This window comes from Capricornis sumatraensis, chromosome 10 (genome assembly GCF_032405125.1).
Source record: "Capricornis sumatraensis isolate serow.1 chromosome 10, serow.2, whole genome shotgun sequence".
Lineage (NCBI taxonomy): Eukaryota > Metazoa > Chordata > Mammalia > Artiodactyla > Bovidae > Capricornis > Capricornis sumatraensis.
The window spans coordinates 2,908,865-2,931,986 of record NC_091078.1 but is presented as its reverse complement, the minus strand read 5'-3'; the positions used below and the strand labels follow the sequence as shown (position 1 = coordinate 2,931,986).

Below are 23,122 nucleotides of genomic sequence, written 5' to 3'. Positions count from 1 at the left end.
CACTCCCCGCAAAACCATTGCAGTTGGCTGCTGAGGATAGTGGAAGGTGACAGGAAGGGTGCTGTGAGCAGGGGCAAGTGAAGGGATGGCGCTAGCGCTGCCTGCTCTCCAGACGCCAGCCCCTCAGAGGCGGCTGCGTTGCTGCCACTGAAGGTCCGGCCCGAGGAACTCTGGCCCAGGCCTGGGCTGAGTGTGGCGGCAGCCAAGGAAAGGCTTGAAGGAGCTGCCCCCATGGAGCCTTGAGGATGAACCGGAGGTAAGCAGGCAGGGAAAGGAGAGGGATTGGCATCAGCTCAAGGGGAATCTGCGAAGGGGGTGGGCACAGCTGAGGGGTGGCCGTCACTTGGGCTCACCTCTCCATTATGGAGCCATGCCTTCACCCTGCACATACCCAGGGGAGCAGAAGCAGGGAGCGCCGCACCCCTGCTGAGCCCTGACTCATGGGCTCTGGCTCTGCAGCAGAGCCGGGGCCATGCAAAGGACAGCAGGTTACAGCAGAAGGCCGGAGGGAGATTCCCGACAGACACCAGCTGCAGACGCCCAGGCGGTGGGAGGGGGAGCAAGCAGTGAGGAAAACCATCCTGCCTTGAGCGCAGGAGGTGGAGCCGAGAGCACACAGATGTGCCTGTTCAGCGTCAGTGGCCATAACACTGGCTGCTCAGAGAGCTCCGTCACCCACTTCTCAAGGCTCCTCCATGCCATCCCACCCGTGGGACACCTGGAGGACTTCCAACCCTGTGAGAAGCGGAAGAGGCCTCTCGGTACCCTGCCTCTGCACGACCATAAGGGAGTCAGGCACCCAGGCATCATGCTTTGAGAGCACATTTAATAAAGAGTGCAGAAAGGTCCCGGTGGGCTACTCAGATCCCAAGTGCCGTCTGTTCTGGCGGTCACGGGACTGCCGCTCTGATGCCTGCCACACCGTGCACGGTCGGAGCAGCCTCCAGATCCCGAGTGGGGCTCAGGCTCCTGAGGGGCTGCTCTCTCCAGCCCGTGCCGGATCTGCTGGCACCGCTGAGGCCCAGGTCCAGCTGCAAAGGCTCCGGCTCCTCTCGAGGCTGTGGAAGGCCGGGAGGGCGGGCACGCAGCAGGAACAAACCCTGCCGGTCCCTTTACTTCAGCGCCCCGGCACCTTTCGCCCCAACAGTCAAGCTTCCCAGGGTTGAGAAGAACTCCTCCATCTCCCTCTGCAGCAGCTGGTTCCTCTTTTCTGCGTCTTCCCGAGCCCGCTCCGAGTTCCGCAGCTTTATCTCCAGCATCGTGTACTTCTTCTTCTCTTGGTCTAGCTCCTCTTCTAGCCGTGACATTCGTTTCCTCAGGTCGGCACTACCTTCTTCGAGTCTTGAAAAATGAAAGAAGAAAGACACTGTTTTAGACTTGGGCTGAGGTTGGCAAGCGAGCTCCACTGTCGGCAGACACTTGATGGGGTAAAGTAGCTGTTCAGACCTGATACCCCAGGGGGAGGATGCAGTGGATTCAGACCCGGTGCCAGGAGAGGCTTCACAGACCGCATATCCTTGCAAGACTCTGGGGCTTCACCCCGCAGAGATCCTCCTCTTGGCCTTTGGCACTCAAGGTCAGGGGCCCTCCCTGAGTTCTCACTCCAGTAGAAGACCACTTACCCTCCCGCCTGGCTACCTGGCATAGTGAGGGTTGGACTGCCCGCTGGCAGAGAACAGGACTGAACCCTGCGCCGAGAGGGAAGCTGGAACCTGTCCCCTTGTTTGCTCAAGAGCCACCGAGCTCCATCCAGACACAGCGACTCACAGGAGTCCCCACTCAGGCTGCCGCCTCATCTTCCACCCCTTCTCGGCCTTCACACCCCAGCCCATGCCACCCTCTGGTAAGCTTCTCGATCCTCCCCAGCGTGTCAGACACTGCTCGTTTTTGCTACCACGGAGTACACCACAGGCCTTTCATCTTTTCAATCAGATGACCCACTCCTCTGAGGCCTCAGGGGCGGGCTGTGCCTGGCTCTGGGAACCGACCTGACTACAAGACGTAAACTGGGCAGGACACAAACTGAACCCTGAAAGTGCAGGGCTGAACTTCCACCTGTGCGCTGCAGTGACAATGGGCTACGGAGACCCGCGGCACTTCCCCTGGCACAGGACGCACGCGGAGCAAACACCCCTTCCACCCCCGCAAGGCCTAGGCCCTCACCCGCAACTGCTGAAGACAAAGCATGGAGGAGCGCTAGAATCCGGAACCAGACAGGGAGGCCCACTCACGTTACTTTCATTCAATATAGTATTGAAAGTCCTAGACCTGTCAGTCAGGCAAGAGGCATAAATAAAAGGCATTCAGATTGGGAGGGAAGAGGTGAAACCGTCATTATATGCAGATGACATACACTGTTTGTAGAAAACCCTAGACTCCACACGAAAAGCAGCAGAACTGATAAACGAATTCAGCAAGGTAGCAAGATGAAAGATTGCCGGAAAGAAATTGGCTGCATTTCTTTACACTTGACATTGAAACAACCCCCTTTAAAATTGCATCAAAAGAACAAGAAACAGACAAAAAAGTTAGGAATAAACCTCACCAAGGCAGTGAAAGACTTACATGCTGAGAACTACAAAACATTAATAACGGAAGTTGAATGGAAACATGACCCCATCTCTGGGCCTGGAAGAATATTGTTAAAACAGCCATGCCACTCAAAACAATCTACAGGTTTAGTGCAATCCCTATCAAATTACCCATGACATTTTTCACAGAACAAATAAAATTTATATGGAACTGTAAAAGATCCAGAATTGCCAAAGCAAAATCCTAAGGAAAAGGAACAAAGCAGGAAGCGCGACACTCCCAGACTTGAGACAATACTACAAAGCTACGGTAATCAAAAGAGCATGGTATTGGCACAGAAACAGATACACGGACCAATGGAACAGAATAGAGAGCCCAGAGATAAACCCACACGCCTGTGGTCAACTAATCTTTGAAAAAGGAGGCAAGATATGCAAGGGGGAAAAGACAGTGTCTTCAGCAGGTGGTTTTGGGAAAGTTGGAAGCTGTGTGCCCATCAGTGAAGTTAGAACATACCTTCACACGATACAGAAAAATAATCTCAGAATGGCTAAACGACCTGAATAGTAAGACATGACACCATAAATGCCCTAGAAGAGAACGCAGGCAGAACATTCTGACATTGTGCCTGTGTTTTCTTGGCTCGGTCTCCCAAGGCAACAGAAATAAAAGCAAAAATAAACAAATGGAAGCTAATCAAACTCACAGCAAAGGAAACCATAAAATGAGGAGAGACTAGGGACCGGGAGACGATATTTGCAAATGATGTGATCAACAAAGGATTAATTTCCAAAACATACAAACAGCTCATTCGATAACAAAAAACCAAACAACTTAATTGAAAAATGGGCAGAAGACCTAAACAGACATTATCCAAAGGTGAGGTGGAAAGTGAGAGTCACTCAGTCATCTCCAACTCTGTGACCCCACAGACTACACAGTCCATGGAATTCTCCAGGCCAGAACATTGGAGTGGGTAGCCTTTCCCTTCTCCAGCAGATCTTCCTGACCCAGGAATCGAACCAGGGTCTCCTGCATTGAAGGCGGATTCTTTACCAATTGAGCTATCAGGGAAGCCCAAAGATGAGGTAACAGATGGCCAGCAGGCACGTGAAAAGATGCTGATACCACTAATCCTTAGAGAAGTGCGAGTCAAAACTACAGTGAAGTATCGCCTCACATCAGTCAGAATGGCCACCATCAAACAGTCTACGGATGATAAATGCTGAAGAGGATGTGGAGGAAAGGGAGGCACTCACCATTGCTGGGTGCGTAAGTGGGTGTAGCCACTAAGGAAACTATGGAGGTTCCTCAAAACTAAAAATCGGAATTCCCCGGCTGTCCAGTGGTTAGGGGGGCTTCTCAGCTGGCACAGGGGTAAAGAATTAAGACTCGAGAGACACAGGCTCGATCCCTGGGTTGGGAAGATCCCCCTGGAGTACGAAATGGCAACCCACTCTAGTATTCTTGCCTGAAAAGTTCTGTGGACAGAGGAGCCTGGCAGGTTACAGCCCATGGGGTCGCAAAGAGTTGGACATGACCAATACGTGTGTGCATGCGTGCATATGCCCACACGTGTGTGTGTGTGTGTACACGTGTGTGTGTGCGCACCAGTGGTTAGGATTCTGCGTTTTCACCACCAAGGGCCTGGGTTCAATCCCTGGTCAGGGAACTAAGATCTCATAAGCCATGCGGCATGGTCAAAAGTAAAAAAAAAAAATCAGAAACATATAGAAATATGAGTTGCCATATGATCCAGCAGTCCCACTCCTGGGCATATGCCCAAACAAAACTCTTAATTCAAAAGCACACACGCACCCCTGTGTTCACAGCAGCACTGGTTTACAATAGCCGAGACATGGACATAACCTCAGTGTCCATCAGCAGATGACTGGGTAAAGAGGATGCGTGTGTGTGTACACACTCACAATGTAATACTACTCTTAAAAAAAGAGCTAATGCCACTTGCAGCAGCATGGATGGATTGAGAGATGATCATGCTGAGTGAAGGAGTCCAGAAAGAGAGAGACAAGTACCATATGTAGAATCTAAAATACGACACAAATCAACTTACCTGTGAAATACTCACAGATACAGAGAACAGACTTGCAGTTACCAAGGGCGAGGGGAAGGGGTGGGGGAGGGAGGGTTCAGAGTTCAGGATTAGCAGATGCAAACTGTTTATATATGTGTGTGTGTGTGTGTGTGTGTGTGTTTGTGTGTGTGTGTGTGTGTGTGTGTGTATATATATGGATGGATAAACAACAAGGTCCTTTTTATAGTACAGGGAACTATATTTAGTATCCTGGGATAAACCATAATGGAAAAGAATGTGAAAAAATATATGTATATTAAAACTGCATCACTTTGCAGAAATTAACAATGCTGTAAATCAGCTCTACTTAAGAAAAAAAAACATGGAGAAGGGAAAAAGCCTCCCTTTGCTCTAACCTCCCATCTGGGAGGGACACAGTGTCAGAAGAGCGCCCCCACAGTGGGGGCAGCAGGTCCCCCATGAGCCTCTTCACTGCTCCTCCTCCCGTCTGGGCTCCTCCTCCCGTCTGAGCTCCTCCTCCCGTCTGAGCTCCTCCTCCCGTCTGAGCTCCTCCTCCCCTCTGAGCTCCTCCTCCCGTCTGAGCTCCTCCTCCCGTCTGAGCTCCTCCTCCCCTCTGAGCTCCTCCTCCCGTCTGGGCTCCTCCTCCCCTCTGAGCTCCTCCTCCCGTCTGAGCTCCTCCTCCCCTCTGAGCTCCTCCTCCCCTCTGAGCTCCTCCTTCCCTCTGAGCTCCTCCTTCACCAGACCCGCCCCCTAGTGCTCCGGGGAATGGCTTGGGCCGCCCGTCTTCCTTCCATGCCTCTCCTAAAGGGGTTCTGTCCAGTCTCAGGCTCCAAGCACCACAGGAGTGGTGAGTGAGCGACAGGTCGAGTGGCAACCCTTAATCTTTGTCTCCCTCAAGTCCACTCAGAAACTTGATAAGCACCTACAGCTTAACAGACCCACAGCTCCTGCTCCTGTGAGTTCCTGCCCTCCTTTCCCAAGTCACCCTCCTACAGCCCCAGTCTCTTCACTCAGAGACCACCTTCCAAAACAAAAATGGTGTCCCTCAAGTCAGCTATTTTTCTCATCCCACATCTGATCAACTGGAAAAACTCAAACATGTTCTGAATCTGGCCACTTGCCCACCTCGACTGCTGCCTCTGAGGTCCATGCCACCCACAGGTCTGGCCTGGATCTCCATGGCCTCCTAACTGGTCTTTGCCTTGTCAAGCACTCGTGCACACAGCAGCCAGCGCCCCTCATCAGAGTGATCAAAGTACTCTAGGCCTGCCAGCAGCTTCACATCTCGCTGGGAATAAAATCAAAGCATCACTCCCGGTAAAAGGCCTCGCCCCCACCCCACCCCCTCCACCTCGCTCTTTCAGAGCCTGCCTGGACACTCAGCAAATGCACAGTGCGTCAAGGATTGACCCCAGAGCCCCCCAGACAACAATATTGCATTTCCCCTGAGAACCCCAGCCCCCGAGAAGGTGAAGGCTTGAGTCACCTCCACAAATAGCCAAGGAGGTGACAGGTGGATTCTGACCCCCGCTGAGGCTGCCCTCAGACAGCATCCGCCAAGTAACACGCCCTGTGTGCTCTGTAAGCTCAGCTCCAGCAGCGCTCGCCGTCCAGTGAATCTGCAGGGAGTTCCTGCTGCTCTCTCTGCAGGGTGTCCCACCCACTGCTTACCCTGTGGGTTTTCCCCACAATTTTACACCCTGGGTTTCACTCAAGTGGTGTCCTTTCTCATCCTTGTTCAGCTCAATCCTTTTGGTCCTTGGCTCCTATTGAGCCAAGTCGTGGCTCAGATATCACCTGCTGTGACCCCACCTACCCCTGATCTCCCCCTGGCAGTGGCCACTGCCCTCATAGCCCCTTTGCTGCCATCTTCCCACCAGGAACACAGAGCCGGCACACACCTGACCCTCCCCAGGTACCCAGGAGACAGCTGCCAGCAGGACAGGAGGGTCAAATGCTGCCATTCCAGCTCCCCTGGGAATCCCATGCTCAGAAACAGAAGCATGAATCCTTTCAGCCTCCACTGATGGAAGAAAGCAGCACTCAGAGCCCACTGAAGCCTTCTGCTAGTGGGTGGGACATGGGTTCATAGGTGAGTCAGCTGATGCAAGGCCTAGGGCGAAAGGAGCTAAAGGGTCTGATGTTGACGGAAGCGCTGCTCACTTTCTAGTGTGGGCTCTGTGTGCATGCTAAGTCGCTGCAGTTGTGTCTGACTCTGCAACCCTATGGACTGCAGCCCACTGGGCTCCTCTGTCCGTGGGATTCTCCAGGGAAGAATACTGGAGTGCGTTGCCATGCCCTCCTCCAGGGGATCTTCTGGACCCAGGGATCACACCCGAGACTCATGTCTGTCTCCTGCATTGGCAGGCAGGTTCTTCACCGTTAGTGCCACCTGGGAAGACCCATGGGCTCTGCTGGTCACTATAATGAGGGGAAAAGCCCTCTACACGTGGGGGCTGAGAGGACGGAACCAGGGCCCATCAGAGAGCAAGCCTGCAAGCCTTAAAGGGTGGCAGGGGGCGTCTTCTGTGACCCAGTAGAAGGGAGGCTTGGCTCAGCAAGGTCAGCTTCTTCTTCAGAGAAAATTCGATTTCCACCCAGATGTCCTCACTCGACATCAGGCCCAACCATGGTGAGTCAACCAGGCTGGCCTGGGGCCTGCAGTGCACAGAGGCCCTGCCCCATTCCCAGTTCCTGAACTACAGGACATACTAGGGGGCCTGCCTCCTCCCTGAGGGCCACATAGGGACCTCCACCCTGAACCTCTCCATCAAAGGTGCTCTGAGCAGCTCAGGCTGAGATTCTGACTCGCTCCTCTTTTCAGCTGGCCTCATGGAGTCCTGGCTGCATGCCAGGCCCTTGGCTCCCAAGCTTTCCCAGACAGAGGACCCCATCCCTCCATTCCCGGCCCTGTCCTAGAGAACCTTCTCCCAGACAGGCAGCTTCTCCTGGGCCCTGCCTCCAGGAGCTCTTTCCAAGCCAGAGGCTGATTGCCCGGGACCGGTGCCCAGTGAGCTGCTGGCTGCGAGTGCTCTGCCCAGCCCGGAAGTGCCAGTCTTGCACTCGCCCAACAGGCTTTGTACCTTTTCACACTCGTCTCATACTCAGTCCTCTGCCGGCACAGTTCTGCTCTGAGCTCTGTGACCAGGCCCTGGAGAACCTCGGTTCGGCGGGCGTGGTCCTGGGCAGGGCTGCCCGGGTCACTGGGCTCGCTGCTGCTGATGCAGGCACCCACTCCATCCAGGCCATGGTCCAGATCCAGGGATCTGCGCTCTTCGCTGCTGCTGAGGACAGGGGAGGGCTCCAGGGCCCCCTCGATGTGCAGGGAGCTGCAGGCAGAGGAGTCGCTGGCCCGGCATGCTGTGCAGCTGCTGACCGAGCCCCTGGCCGAGGCCTCACAGGAGGAGACCCCAGACCATGGCAGGCTGGCCACGCTGGGTGTGCTGGGGAAGGAGCTCTGCGGGGGCACATTATCGTAGGTGGAGAGTCTCTGCTCGGAGCCCGAGTCCTTGAGCCGGTCTCCTGATGAGGCCCGGCGGTGGCCTCGCAGGGAGGACAGCCCATTCATGAGCCAGTTCCCTCCAGAGATGATGGGGACCTCCAGGGATGAGATGCCCACCTTCGGACTCCCTGACCGGGACCCTGACTGCCGGAAGGAAGACCTCCAGTTGGGCAGAGTCTGCACCTTCTTCCCAGGGCTGGTGGCAGCAGGGCTGCCTCGGCTCCCCAGGCCCGTGGGAGAGGTTCTAGAGAGTGCCGCCACGGCAGCGCCATCCAGAGAGGAGGTCCTGTGCGAGGGCAGGCAGGGGGCGCTGGGACTGCCGGGCTCCGCCTGGTCGTCCCTGGGGACCTCCTCGGAGCCCCATCCCACGGTGCACGGTGGGCCCCCGCGTGGGGAGGCCGGCCCCTCCGTGGTCCTTGGAGTGAAGAGCTGGCTGTGTTTGCGGATCAGGACGGTCATCAGCTGCTGGACCAGAGAAGTGCCTGCCGAGAGGAAGGAATAAGAAAAGGCTGACTGAGTGCCTCCCGTCCAGCTTCTCCAGGCCAGTCGGCAAGCTGCAGCTTGGGCCCAGGGCGCCCCGCTCTGCAAGTAGCCTCAAACCAGGCTACTTAGGGGTGGGCTCTACAAGAGCCTGCCATCGTCGCTCCAAAGGTAAGGATGGCCACCACACTTTCCAAATTCAGACAGGAGCAGAAGGACCATACCCCAAATCCGCCTCCTCCAGTGTGGGGTCTGGAGCACAGAATGGCACTCAGCCTTCACGCCCACTCCAACCAGCTGGTGGAGCGGGAGCTGACACAGTGCTGGCTGAGGCTGTGGGCTGAGCCGAGAAAGCAGGCTGGAGCCGGAGGCCAGGGCCTAGCGGCCAGGGCCCTCCTGGCTGCCCCATCTGCTGCCCACAGCGGCCACGCCTGCCTGTCCACTCCGGGGGCCCAGGGCTCTGGGGCACAGAATGGAGATGTCTTCATACGCAGTCACACATAGACAACCTCATACACCAACCCCATACAGCCACACACATACACAACCCCATATACACACATATAAAACCCCAGACACATAGTCACACATATACCCATACACAGTCACACATACACAACCCCATACACAGTCACACACATATACAACCTCACACAGAGTCACACACATACACAACCTCATACAGAGTCACACATACACAACCTGATACACAACCCCATATACACACACATAAAACCCCAGATGTACAGTCACACGTATACCCATACAGTCACACACACATACAACCCCATACACAGTCACACACACACACAGCCCCATACACAGTCACACATACAACCCCATACACAGTCACACACACACAACCCCATACACAGTCACACACACACAGCCCCATACAGTCACACACACACATGACCCCATACACAGTCATACACATACAACCCCATACACAGTCACACACACACAACCCCATACACAGTCACACACACACAGCCCCATACACAGTCACACACACACATGACCCCATACACAGTCACACACATATACAACCTCACACAGAGTCACACACATACACAACCTCATACAGAGTCACACATACACAACCTGATACACAACCCCATATACACACACATAAAACCCCAGATGTACAGTCACACGTATACCCATACAGTCACACACACATACAACCCCATACACAGTCACACACACACACAGCCCCATACACAGTCACACACATACAACCCCATACACAGTCACACACACACAACCCCATACACAGTCACACACACACAGCCCCATACACAGTCACACACACACAGCCCCATACACAGTCACACACACACATGACCCCATACACAGTCATACACATACACAACCCCATACACAGTCACACACACATGACCCCATACAGTCACACACGACTCCATACACAGACACACACATACACAACCCCATACACAGTCACTCACTCATGACCCCATAGTCACACACATACACAACCCCATACACAGTCACTCACACAACCCCATACACAGTCACACACATATACAACCCCATACAGTCACACACATGTAGAACCCCATACACAGTCACTCACACACAACCCCATACACAGAGTCACACACATATACAACCCCATACACAGAGGTAAACACATACACAGCCCCATACACAGAGTCACACACACAACCGCATACATGGAGTCACATATCCACAACCCCATACACAGAATCACACACACACACAACCCCATACACAGTCACTCACACACGACTCCATACACAGTCACACACATACAGAACCCCATATACAGTCACTCACTCATGACCCCATAGTCACACAACACCATACACAGTCACACATACACAACCCCATACACAATCACACAAATGCACATAGCCACCCCCCTAACATGAACAACCCCACCCACAAGCACATGCTTCCTCTTCCCCTGGCCGCAGCCCCTGAGACACAGCCTGCAGCATATGGGGGACTCAGTTCCTGAGGCTGTGGGGTGGAGAGAGGCGTCAGTGACAAAGGGAGGCTTTGCAGAGGGACCATGGCGTCTACCCTCCTGTTATCCTCCACCAAAGGCCAGAGACGGGGGGAGGCTTCTGTGTGACGAGGAAGGCCAAGTGCTTCTACTGCCACTAGAAGTAATGGAGAGTCATGGGGAACATTAAGCAGACAGTCTTTAGTAGGTGAAGCAAGATCCTGGCAGTTCAGCAGGGTGAGCATTTGCCCTCAGGCATTTGTGCAACCGGGCAGGTGGGAGCTCTGGGGAGACTACCAGTCAGGCCAAGGGTGTGCTAAACAAGAGAGCAACCCCCGGGGACACCCCGTCAGCTGGGGGTGGGGCAGGGAAAGCCCTGCGCCCACCCTCACCCCCGTGAGCCGGGGTGGGACGGGGAAAGCCCTGAGCCCACCCCAACCCCTGCGCCTCCCCTAGTTCAGGTTCCACAGGCCTGGCCACTCTGCCCTCAGCCGGCCTCGTGCCAGGGGCAGCTGGCGTCAGGCGGGTTCTGCGTGAGTTCTGCCAGTCTCTCTGCTCCGTGGCTCGACTGGCTGCGGGTCTCCTGTGAGCAGCTAGACTCTCACACTAGAGAGGATGGCCTTTCTATGGAGCCTCCAAGCAGTGTGCGCATTTCCAGGCCAGCCTGCACCTGTGTGCCCTCTGAACAGTCCGACTAACAGAGTCACCTCACCTCTTGCAGCCTGTCTCCTTGTCTGTCAAATGGGGGCAGTAACTGGGGGCTTCTTGTGAAGGCTGAGATGCTCAGTAGGAGTAAAGCACTCGGCAGAGGCCCTGACGTGTGGAGAGCGGCTGCTATTGCTATATTATTTAAAATCTTTCATTATGACTATTCATTACAGAACGTAATATCCCTAGGGTTTGCTGAGCTCTAACATCCAGAAGAAGGCTGTGACAATTACTTAACAGAAAATTACTTCAGTAAAACAAAAACATTTGTGTGTATTTAAGGGCAAGGGCACTGACCTTTTCCACCCCACCTCCACCCCCTCAGCCGCTCCCATCATTCTAACTGCACCTCATGACCCCATCCACAGGGCAAAGCTCCTGTCCCTTTTAGAGCTGACCCCATGGGGGAAGACGGGCTGGAGAAGGCAGTGATGAGGTCTAGAGAGGCTGCTTCCAAGTGCCCAGGGCTGGGGCCACCCTTCCTGCTGGCCTGCCGTGAGGGTTCTGAGGACTTGCCCAGGGCCGACGAGAGCCCAGAGCACCCAGCACCACCACGCACACCCCCACCACTACCTTCCATAATGGCCACTGGGTCCTCTAGCTGCGGCCGAAGGATATTAGGCCCAAAAACAGTTGCCAGGTTCTGGACGCTCATCTTGTTGACATCTGAGTGGGACTGAACTTCATCCAGAAACCTACAAAGTAAGGAAGAGACAGTTGGCAGAGAAGCAAATCCTGACTCCAGATCTGCTGGGAGCTGCCTGGCCCCAGAGCTCAGCTGTGCCCCTCTTTCCACAGCTACCGGGCACAGTCATCTGCCCCTGCCAGGCTCAGGAGAGGGCAGAGCTTCCCTGAGATCCGGAGGGCCATCAGAAGTAAAGGCCACTGGAACCAGGGCCTGTTGTTGGTGCGGAAGGACAGAACTCCCCCACCTGCCCTGGGCGCAGCTGCCTAGGAAGGCTCAGACCCCCAGATGCGGGGCTGGGTGAAGGCTCACCCTGCCTGTCCTCTCCTGGCACCCTGAGCCTAGGCCATGGTCAGGAAGCAGACCCACGGGGACGGATAGTGAGAGGCACCCAGGGGAGGCAGAAGGAACATAGGCCGTCCGGCTTTCCTTCAGGAATGATGTGCTCAGGACTGTATAACTGCCTGCACCGACCAGGACCGTAATAAGCTCTGTAAGTGCAGAGACCTCTTTTATATCCCCCACTGGCTTGACAGAGGTGTGGGTGGTCCCCCGACCCCTGTGAAGGGCACACGGAGCCAGACCGCAGGAGAGGGAAGCCCCACCCCTAGTCACTTACTTGCAGATATATCTGAGCAGGTTGTAATTGACCAGGGGAAGGCTGCTCACTTGCTTAGCCAACTCCAGAGTCCCCTTGGGATTGAGAGAGAGAAAACAGCATTTCAAAGATCAGCAGGGAGGCCCCAGACCTTCTCTTGCTGGAGGGAGGCGAGATGAGGAGGGCGTGGGAGTCTGAGTCCAGACCTCCATCCACAGCTCACGGGCCTGGCTGCCAGTGACCAGAGGGCACCACCACTTTCATCCCCCTGGCTGGTGACCTCTGAGGGGAAAGAGATTTACTTTCGAGATGCTGTTGTGAGGGATGTGCCTGTGCAGAGCCACAGAGGAATGTCAGGGCCAGCGCTCAGCTCACTTATCGAGGCACAAATATTTGCTAGATAAAGACCCCTCATCTCCCACACAGCCACAGGGAGGGCAAACAGTTCTTCCCCAGCTGGAGCCAACCAGGGCTGCAGGCGGGGGGCTCTGCCCTGGGGGCATCTCAAATTCTTTTGGGAGGAGGCAGGATAGAAATAGATGAAAGGTCTGGTTGTTTTTGAATCCCAAGGCCAGCCTGGGTAGCCTGAGTTAAATGTGGGAGAAGGTGATGGAGCAGGAATGCCTACTGAGTGGTGGTCCAGCCTGGGCACGCTGCACTCAAGAGCATGGCTGGAACACAGCCTGCTTCAGGAGGCACCTGTCCCTCCAAACGATGGAGGGCTGCACACAGGGAGGGGATGCCCCAGGCATCCCACCCCAGAGTACCCTCCCGCCTAGCGGGGAAATACACTAGCCCTCCCCAGATTAGGAGCTTCTAGGCCTGGCCCCCGCCCCCAGCAGAGCAGGCTACCGGATCTATGTACCATGAACAGTCACAAGTCCTGTGTCCACGACCTCCCCCGGCCATCACCTAGCAGGCCCGCTCCCCCAGCAGGGTCCCCGGGAGCCACTAACCTCCCCCTCGTCCTTGGTGAGCAGCTGGGCGCAGCTAAGGAAGTCCTCGTACCTGGAGAAGGGGACCACAGGCTCGGGGAGCTCCCGCAGGTAGAGCTTCAGCAGCGAGGCCACCGTGTGCACATCTGTTGTGCTGCAGACGGAGGGACGCCCGTGAGGCTGGCGCCAGAGGCCTCGGGGCGGCCAGCACCCTGGCCAGCGCCTCGCCCGCCCCCCCGCAGGGGCAGTCTCTGCTCTCACACCCATGTATGTGTGTGCATGCACACACACGCCCTGTGACGACCGGCCAGGGAACAGATGGGTGTGCAGGGCCACCTTCCACTGGCCTGGTGCCTGCCCCAGGTACTCTGGGGTCGCGGAGCCAGGGGCACAGCTGTCCTTTGGCCCAAGTCTGAGCCTGCTCCTCTGCCCAGGCTCACCCTCGAGTGGAAGCAGGAGGGCCGTGTCAAACATGCCCACCTTGCAGGGCTGCCAAGCCCCTTGGAAAAGGGCAGCTGTCCTTGGGCACCTAGGCTGGGCAGGTCAGCGCCTCTCCCCAGCGTCTGGGCTCCTATTCACACTACAGATGCCCCATCTCCAGTGTCCCAGAGCCCCATATGTCCACTTCCAGGCATCAGTCTCCCGCTTGCAGCTCGGAGCTGCCCAGGCTGCAGCGAGCCCTGTAGAGGATGGTGGCCCTGGGCCTGTTTGGATTCTGGGGCTAAGTCCTGGGCTGCAGCCCTGGTGCCTTCTCCAAGCTTGCCTTCCCGGCTGGGGGGCCCCAGGTGGTCCCTCTGCTTTTCCCTCATGGGAGGTGTTCAGGGAAGATGGGCCTCAGGCCAAAAGTGGCTGTGCCATTAAGGCGCCTCCTGGCCTGTTGTCCATCTCATCGCTGAGATGAGCCCCGGGGTCCCTTCCACCCTGGCATTTGGAGTTCTGGGGTTCCATAGGGCCGCATGCACCTCGAGTTTGTATCCCCAGAGCCCTTCCCTGCCTCAGGACTGGCGGCTCGATGGCTCTTGGTCTGGCCAGCTGAGCAGCCCCCATCCCTGCCCCCACCTCCCCTCTCCAGCCAAGCACATGACCGTCCTCACCCTTCTCTGCCTTCTCCCAGCCACTCCCCTGCTGACACCCCCACTTCCTGGAAGCTTATGTCCCCAGTGGGTACCTAGCCTTGAGCCTAGCCACCTTCCACCTGGGGACCCCATGAGTTCACTGCCAGCCACTGCATGAGCAGGAACCCCAGGAAGATGGGGGGAGGGATGGGAAGCTAGGAGGATGGACAAGGGCCCGCCATTATGTCTTCCCCTGGTGGGGAAGGCGAAGCATTTCTGATCTGGGCAAGCTGACTCAGAGGGCGGGCCCTCTGGGCTGCAGACCTCGTGGCTGACCCCGAAACTTTGGGCGTCCCTGCCCAAAGCCCCATCCCGACTCCTCCTGGCTGCCCGAGGTTACAGTGCTCCTGGTCCCGGGAGCTCGGCTCAGCCCTGCCTGCCTCATCTTTCCTCCCTCCCTAGAAATTCACTTCCTCACCTTCTCCCCACTCCACACTGTTGGCCTGTGCCCGCTCTGGGCAGACCCTCTCTGGGAAATGGCGATCAGACCCACACTCCACATCTGAAAAAGAGAGGCTCTCCTGGCTGCGGTGATGGTCTGGGCAGATGCTGGAGGGGCTGGCGGTGTTCTGCCCTGAGAGGAGAAGAGCTGAAAATGCCAGGGCTGCCAGCAGAAACCTGTGGGCCTGTCCTGCAAGGGGCGGGGGCTTGTCTGCCCCAGGGGAGGGCGGATCTGAGAAGGGGCAGAAGCTCCATGGGGGCCAGGGCTGGCTGGCTGGCTGCAGAAAGAGCTTTCTACGAAAAACTACCCCATAATGGGGGTTTCGTCCGAGAGAAGAGGCCCCCAAACAGTCACCTCTCCCCTGCTCTTAGCCCCTGGGCCCTCAGTGAGGCTGACTCTATCCCAGGGTGGACGCTAGGACCCAGTAAGCCCCAGTGGTGGGGTGAGGACAGGTGGAGGAAACTTGTGAGGATGTGCATCTCAGTACTGGCACCTAAGGAGCCAGGGAGTGGGGGGATGGGTCGCCCTGAGACAGCAGAGCCAAGAGACGGACGTGGGCTTATAAGGGGCATCTCCACAGCGGACAGAGCCCGCATGGAAGTAGCAGGATCTACCCATGTGGGAGACCCAGGGCTGCTACACTGGTTCTATGCCCCACACCCCGCCCATCAGGAGGGCTGGCTGGGCACATGTGTGCCAGCGTGGGGCTTCACCCTACCCTCCATCCTGCACCCAGGCCTCTCAGCTGCCATCCTGAGAGGAGACTCAGGGGGCGATGGACAGGTGGCCCTATCTACATCTCCTCCCAGGAGCTCACCTGTCAAACAGTGGCTTCTCCCCACAGTCAAAGGAATCCTGCAGGTCCCTCACCAGGTTGGCCTGGCCGGGCATACGGAAGAGGCCCTCCTCGGTGAGCCCACGCTCCCGGATGAAGTCCACACACTGCTCCACCAGCAGCGGCGCCAGGCGTGGGCCAGACTTCCGCTCGTGGTGGACTGTGTCCTCCAGGCGCTGCCCAAAGACCCCTGGGCACAGAGAGGAGCTGGTCACACCCTCAGCTAGCTGGCTCAGCAGCGGGGGGATGCTGGGGACAGCAGGGACAGCGAGTGCTGTCAGGGCTCAGGGTGGCACCCCCACCCCCGCCCCGCCCCCGCCCCGAGGAAGCACATCAGAAACTGGGAGGGCAGGCACCAGGCAGTTGGGACAGGGCAGAAGGGCATATCGGGCCGCAGCCGAGGCTGGCCTGTGGAGCCTGTCCAAGCGTGAGGACCCTTAAAGGGGCCCTCAGGAAGCATGCATTGCACATTTTATTTATGTACTGGTTTATATATGCAATACTAACTTTCAAATGGCAGTGGCTTGCACTTAAAAACCTAACACCACGGGCACCGAAAGACGCACTCCAGAATGTTCTTAGTGGCACCCCCTGCAATCTCTCTGAATGAGAAACCAGCTAATGCCCACGAGGGGCAGAATGAGCGGGAGCCTCATGGTCTACTCACACCATGAAGCAGAGGACAGCAGTGAGCACCGCTGAGGCACAAGCAACAAGACAGAGGACAGGTAATACAAGGGCAGAGCCGCGAGCCAACATTGGAGATGGTTAGGGAAACGTGAGTCGAAACTCTCATGCCCATGAGGGTGGCTGCTATCCAAAGAGCAGAAAACCACCCGTGCTGGTGAGGATGTTGAGAAATGGAGCACCTGTGCCCTGTTCATGGGAAGGTGAGCTGGTGCAGCCACTGTGGAAAACGCTACGGAGGCACCTCAAGCAATTAAAGCAGAATTCCTGTGTGGCCCAGCAATCCCGCTTCTGAGCATATCCCCAAAAACAGAGCAGAGACGGGAGCAGACACAGACGCACCCATGTTCACAGGAGTATTATTCACGATACCCAAATGGTGGAAGCAAACCGAGGGCCCGTCGCTGGACAGGTGGATAAGCACAATACAATGCACATATATTATTAATATTATGCAACGTATTACTATTCAGCCAGAAGAAGAAGGACATTCTGACAGACGTCGCAACATGGACAAACCTTGAGGACATGTTGCCAAGTGAAATAAGCCAGTCCACTAAAACAGCGTGATTCTACTTATGAGACACTCAGCATAAGCAAATTCAGAGAGACAGAAAGCAGAATGGTGGTTGCCAGGGGCTGGAGGAGAGTGGAATGGAGAGTTATTGTTTAATGGGTACAGAGTGTCTATTTTTGTGTTTTGTATTAGAGAATGTTTTAATTTCATTCTTTTACGTGTTGCTGTTCAGTTTTCCCAGCACCACCTACTGAAGAGACTCTCTTTTTCTCATTGTATATTCTTGCCTCCTCTGTCGTAGATTAATCGACCACAGGCATGTGAGTTTATTTCTGGGTTTTCTCTCCCGTTCTTTTGATCCATATTTCTGTTTCTATGCCAGTACTATACTGTTTCGATTACTATAGTTTATAGTATAGTCTGAAGTCAGGGAGTCTGATTCCTCCAGCTCTGTATTTCTTTCTCAAGATTGCTTTGGCTACTCATGGTCTTTTGTGTCTCCATACACATTTTAAGATTTTTTTGGTTCTAGTCCTATTTTAAAAAATGCCATTGGTAATTTGAAAGGGATTGCATTAAATCTCTAGATTGCCTTGGGTAAGTAAGCTGTCACTGTTTGCAGATGACATATTATACATAGAAAATCCTAAAGATGCTGTCAGAAAATCATGAGAGCTCAATGAATTTGGTAAAGTTGCAAGATACAAAATTAATACACAGAAGTCTCCTGCATCCCTATAATAACAATGGAAGATCAGAAAGAGAAATTGAGGAAACAATCCCATTTACCATCTCATCCAAAAGAGTCAAATACCTAGTGGTAGATTTACCTAAGGAGGCAAGACCTATACACTGAAAAATAAGATGCTCATGAAGATACTGAAGATGACACAAAGAGATGGAAAGATATACCGTGTTCTTGGTATACCAGCCCTGGAAGAATAAACATTGTCGAAAAGACTATACAAAGCAACCTACAGAAATAAACCTGAAATGGATCAAAGACCTAAATCCTAAATGGAAGACTGAATATGATAAAACTCTTAGAGGAAAACGCAGGCAGAATACTCTGACATAAATTGCAGCAGTACCTTTTATGGTTCACCTCCTCGAGCAATGAAGACAAAGACCAAATAAACACATGGGACCTCGTTAAAAGTCTCTGCACAGCAAAGGAAAAAGAAAATGAAGAGACAGAATGGGAGAAAATATTTGCAAATGGAGCTGCTGACAAGGGATTAATCTCAGAAATATGCAAATAGCCCACGCATCTCTGTGTCAAAAAAAAACCCTAATCAAAGAATAGGGAGAAGCCTTAAATAGGTATTTTTTTAAAGAAGACGTACAGATGCCCAAAAGGCACATGAAAAGATGGTTAACATCACTAATTTCCAGAGAGATGCAAATCAAAACTACAGTGAGGTATCACTTCATGCCCATCAGAATGGCTATTCTCAAGAGGTCGACAACCAATAAATGGTAGACAGGACGTGGAGAAAAGGGAGCCGCCTGCGCTGTTGGCGGGAAGGTAAATTAGTACAGCTACTACGGAGAACAGTATGGAGGCTCCTCAGACAACTAAAATTAAAGCCACCATATGACCCAACAGTTTCACTCCTCACTGTATACCTGGAGAAAACATAATCTGAAAGGCTACACACACACCCCCGTGTTCATGAAAGTGAAGGTGAAGTCGCTCAGTCGTGTCCGGTTCCTTGTGACCCCATGGACTGCAGCCTAGCACGCTCCTCCATTCACGGGCTTTCCAGGCAAGAGTTCTGGAGTGGGTTGCCATTTCCTTCTCCAGGGGATCTTTCCAACCCAGGAATCGAACCTGGGTCTCCCGCATTGCGGGCAGACGCTTTACGGTCTGAGCCACCAGGGAAGCCCTCCAGTGTTCACAGCGGCACTATTCACAGTGGCAAAGACACAGAAGCAACCTAAATGTCCATCGTCAGAGGAACGAACAGAGATGCGGTACACACACACACGGACTATTACTCAGCCGCAAAAACGGATGAAATAATGCCATTTGCAGCAACATGAAGAAACCGAGAGATTAGCATACTAAGTGAAGTCAGAAAGAGGCTGTTATAGATCGATATTATATCACTCATATGTAGAATCTAGTTTCAAAAATAAAAATGAACTTATTTACAAAACAGAGGCAGACTTACAGATATTGAGAACAAACTTAATGGTTACCAAAGAGGGAACGTGGAGGGGAAGGATAAAGCAGGGGCTTGGGATTAAAACACGCACACTGTAATAACCAGCAAGGACCTACTACAATAACCAGCAAGGACCTACCGTAATAACCAGCAAGGACCTACCGTAATAACCAGCAAGGACCTACTGTAATAACCAGCAAGGACCGACTGTAATAACCAGCAAGGACCGACTGTAATAACCAGCAAGGACCTACTGTAATACCAGCAAGGACCTACTGTAATACCAGCAAGGACCTACTGTAATAACCAGCAAGGACCCCCAGTAGAGTACAGGGATTTCTACTCAACGTTCTGTGATAGCTTATATGAGGGAAGAATCTAAAAAAGAATGAACACATGTATATTATGTATCACTTTGCTGTACACCTGAAACTAACCCAACATTATAAATCAACTATATTCCAATAAAATAAAAATTAGAAAAACAAAAGAACCCAGGCAGTCTGGCTCCAGGCCTGGAGAATATCCCGGGCCACATGCCTGCTCTCCACCCTTCCTGGAGCATGGATGCCTATGTCCATGCTGTTACCCCACCAGGCTTGCTTCCCATGTTTATCCTGTCTGTCTTCACCAGTAGCTCCCAAGGATGTGGTCATTTGGCCAACAGGAAAATTCAAAAAAAGGAATTCAAAAAAAGGACAGCTCAGCTGCCCTTGCCCACTGGGGTATAGCCGGTAAACAGTGTTGAACACAGGGGCAGATGCTGCCCAAAGACTGGCATGGGGGCTGCCTGGGGCAACTCTGAGGTGCCCACCACCAATGTCCCGGCCTCTCTGCCCAGGCCAGGAGAGGCCTAGGCTGGTCTGGAGACACAAGGACACTGTTCCTTCTACGGCACACTGAGGGCTCAATCACGCATGCCCAGCAATGAGCCATATGGGCCCACAGTGTTCCTGTTTAGCTAGGCACATGTTTGAAACATTTTTAAATTCGTTACTTTATACTTTTATACTTTAGAAAAGATTCATATAAAAAAATCTAGACCATCTAAAAGATTTTTTATTCATATGAAAAATCTGGAAAAAATCCTCTTAAAAGAATCCACAGATCTGGTGGTACCAGGCCAGAATTTCCAGTCACACTGACGGAGTTCAGCGGCCCCTGTGTCTTTCTGGAGAAGGAAATGGCAGTATTCTTACTGGAGTAAGAATTCCTAATACAGTATTCCTACTCCAGTATTCTTGCCTGGAGAATCCCATGGACAGAGGAAGCTGGCAGGCTATACGGTTCATGGGATCGCAAGAGTCAGACATGACTTAGCACTATCTTTCTTTCTGCCCTTCTGATAGCCCATGTATCTGCTAATTCTCCACAGTCCCCACCATCCCCTACTGCCTCACACCCAGTCCACATTTCATTCCTGCAGCTTTGCCAAACACTCACCTCTTTTCCATGGCACAGACCTCCCCACTGGGCACTGGGTCAGAATGAAGTAGGAGAGGGGCCCTGACTCTCAGAAATGGGAAGTCAGGCCTGTTGTGACCAGAGGCATCAGCTAGGACCTCAAATAAGCAGGCGCAGAACATACAGGGGCAACTGCCCTTGAGCAGAGCATCTGTAGGAAGGGCTGGAGCCGGCCTGGCTCTGCGCCTTGGTGCCCGCCTCCTGCCTCCCTCCCCACTCGGGCGTACGCCCCGTCCCTTTCACCTCCGCTCTACCCCCAACTCGAGCATCTTGAATATGTCTGCTCTCCTGCTGCCTGGCCTGTGCAGAGGTCTTTTCCCTGTTCACTCTGTGCAAAATTCTGCTTAGCCCTGGAGATCAGCTGCCGCAGATCCTTTCTTAAGCACGACCACAGGGCTCTTGGGCCCCCACTCTGGCCCTCTATCACAGACCATGCGAAGACGCTTGCCTCTGCCTGGTTCCTCACTGGGAACCAGCCCCTCTCCCCAGTCCCAAGCCAGTGTGGGCTTGGAGGGGAGGTCACGGAGTGCTGAGTGAAGGGGGGGAGCACACAGCCCAGGATTATCTCCCACCCAGAGTTCGTGCACTCAGCTTCCCACCCTTGGCTCAGAGGTAACTAAAGGGCACAGTCAGGGAAGAGAGACACTGAGGAAAAGAACTCTAAAATTCTCTCTAGAGAGTCACAAAGCCTGGGTAAATCTATCTAGCCTCCTCTTGGCCCCAACCCTTTCTGCTCTCCAATTTCCTGTTCCCAGGACATCTGCTGTCCACCGGTCCATCCATCCTTCCATCATTCTTGCGTTTGTGCCCCACCCTGTTGTAGGTCTTCGAGGGTCCCAGATCTGTCCAGAGGACTAGAAACATGTAAATACCACCACAGGCTCCTCTGCTGAAACCCCTTGTTGCCTCCCTCCGGCCCACCCAGGATAAAATCTAAACTTGGCAGGCAGATAGACAAGGGCCTGCCTACCTCTCCATCAGATTCTGAAGCACAGAAGAGCCTGGGCCAGGCAGAGGGCAGCTGCTGCATGGCCAGACCCGCTGTTTGTGCGGTCACACAGCTCCCATATCTCCGAAACCCTCTTTCAACATCATCTCAACCACCCCCCACAACCCTGGTGAAGCTTTCCAGACTACTCTTCCAGTCCCCTGAACAAGGCTATGGCTGTGGGAAGTCCACAGGGTCCCAGGTGCTTCTAAACAGAGGTGATTTAGAGGAGAAGGGGACATTAGGACTGGGGTCTAAGAATGAGCAAGAGATAGCCAGGAAGGCAGGGGTGGGGTCTGGGAAGTAGGCATGAGCAGAAATCCCCAAGGCAGACCTGGGCAGACCTGGCGGCGGGCGGCAGGGGCGGGGGGCGGGGGTGCAGGTCTGATGAGGACCCTGGGGGTTGGAGGGTGAGTGTGAGAGAGTATGAGTGAAGAGGCTGGGAACACAGCAGTCCCGGGTCCTGACAAGGACCAGGACCCCGGGTGAGCACTGGACTGACCTCATGCAGGGCTCAGGGGCTCTGAGAAACGATGAGACTCCCCCAGAGGCCCTCCAAGTGCTGAGCCTGGTGAGAGTGCTAAGCTAAGGATAGGGGTGGGGAACACAAGAGGCTGATGATGCTCAAGGCTGAAGACCATAGAGACAAAGATTCTGAGGCTACACCTGCACATCCTAAGCCACCGTATAGAGTGAAGTGGCCTCCTTTCCTAGACCTCAGTTTCTCCATCTATAAAATGGGGATGATGACACTTGTCCTTAGGGGTGGTCCCAAGGCCCTGCCCCTAGGCACCACCAGGCCTGGGGCTGACCCCACTTTGCCAGCAAGGCAGTGTGGCGCCTTGCATCAGACCTTGTTCAGGCTTCGGGTCCAAGCTGCCCCCTTACCTTGAGAGCACATCTCCCTGGAAGGGGAGATGCTACCAGAGCCCCGTAGGAAAGGATAGTTCCAGCTCCACCTCCCAGGGCTTTGCTCCCGCCTTCCTCCTGCTGGAGGCACCCTGCGCTCAGGCTACAGACCCGGCCTCCCTCAGCCAGGGACCTTCCCCACCACTCCCCTTCTCAGGGGCTCTTGGGCAGAGCCTGGCAGGGCCTGGGACGGCTGTGCTGAACTTCCTCAGCCCTCCTGGCATGTCTCATGGGGGAGCCTTGCCAAGAACCAGCTCTAATAGGCCTGTCAGATCCCTGGAAACCCAGCCAGCCAGCGTGCGGGTTCCTCGAGGTCCCAGCCCACGCTCTTTACAAAGCATCAGCTCTGCCACCGGAGAGGAAGCTGGCATGGACCTCTGGATGAACCTGCTGACGGGTTCAGAGCTGGGCCGGGTCTCCCCTCCTGCCAGCTGCTCCCTGGCAAAGCCTGGCCCTCACTCCCCTCTCCCGCGAATCCCATGCAGGGGCAGGAAGGCACAGGCCA

General features: G+C 54.4%; 1 protein-coding gene across 1 annotated transcript in view; it reads right to left on the bottom strand.

Moving 5' to 3' along the window:
• Positions 1-1,112: 1,112 nt before the first annotated feature.
• The window catches only part of ARHGAP22 (Rho GTPase activating protein 22), a 168,669-nt gene continuing 146,659 nt past the window's right edge, over positions 1,113-23,122 (bottom strand). Inside the window, exons 5-10 of the mRNA XM_068982219.1 lie at positions 15,864-16,071; positions 13,511-13,643; positions 12,576-12,649; positions 11,845-11,966; positions 7,672-8,572; positions 1,113-1,341 (exon numbers count right to left, since the gene is read on the bottom strand). Coding sequence (XP_068838320.1) covers positions 1,113-1,341; positions 7,672-8,572; positions 11,845-11,966; positions 12,576-12,649; positions 13,511-13,643; positions 15,864-16,071 — 1,667 coding nt within the window. The remainder of the gene's footprint in view (positions 1,342-7,671; positions 8,573-11,844; positions 11,967-12,575; positions 12,650-13,510; positions 13,644-15,863; positions 16,072-23,122) is intronic.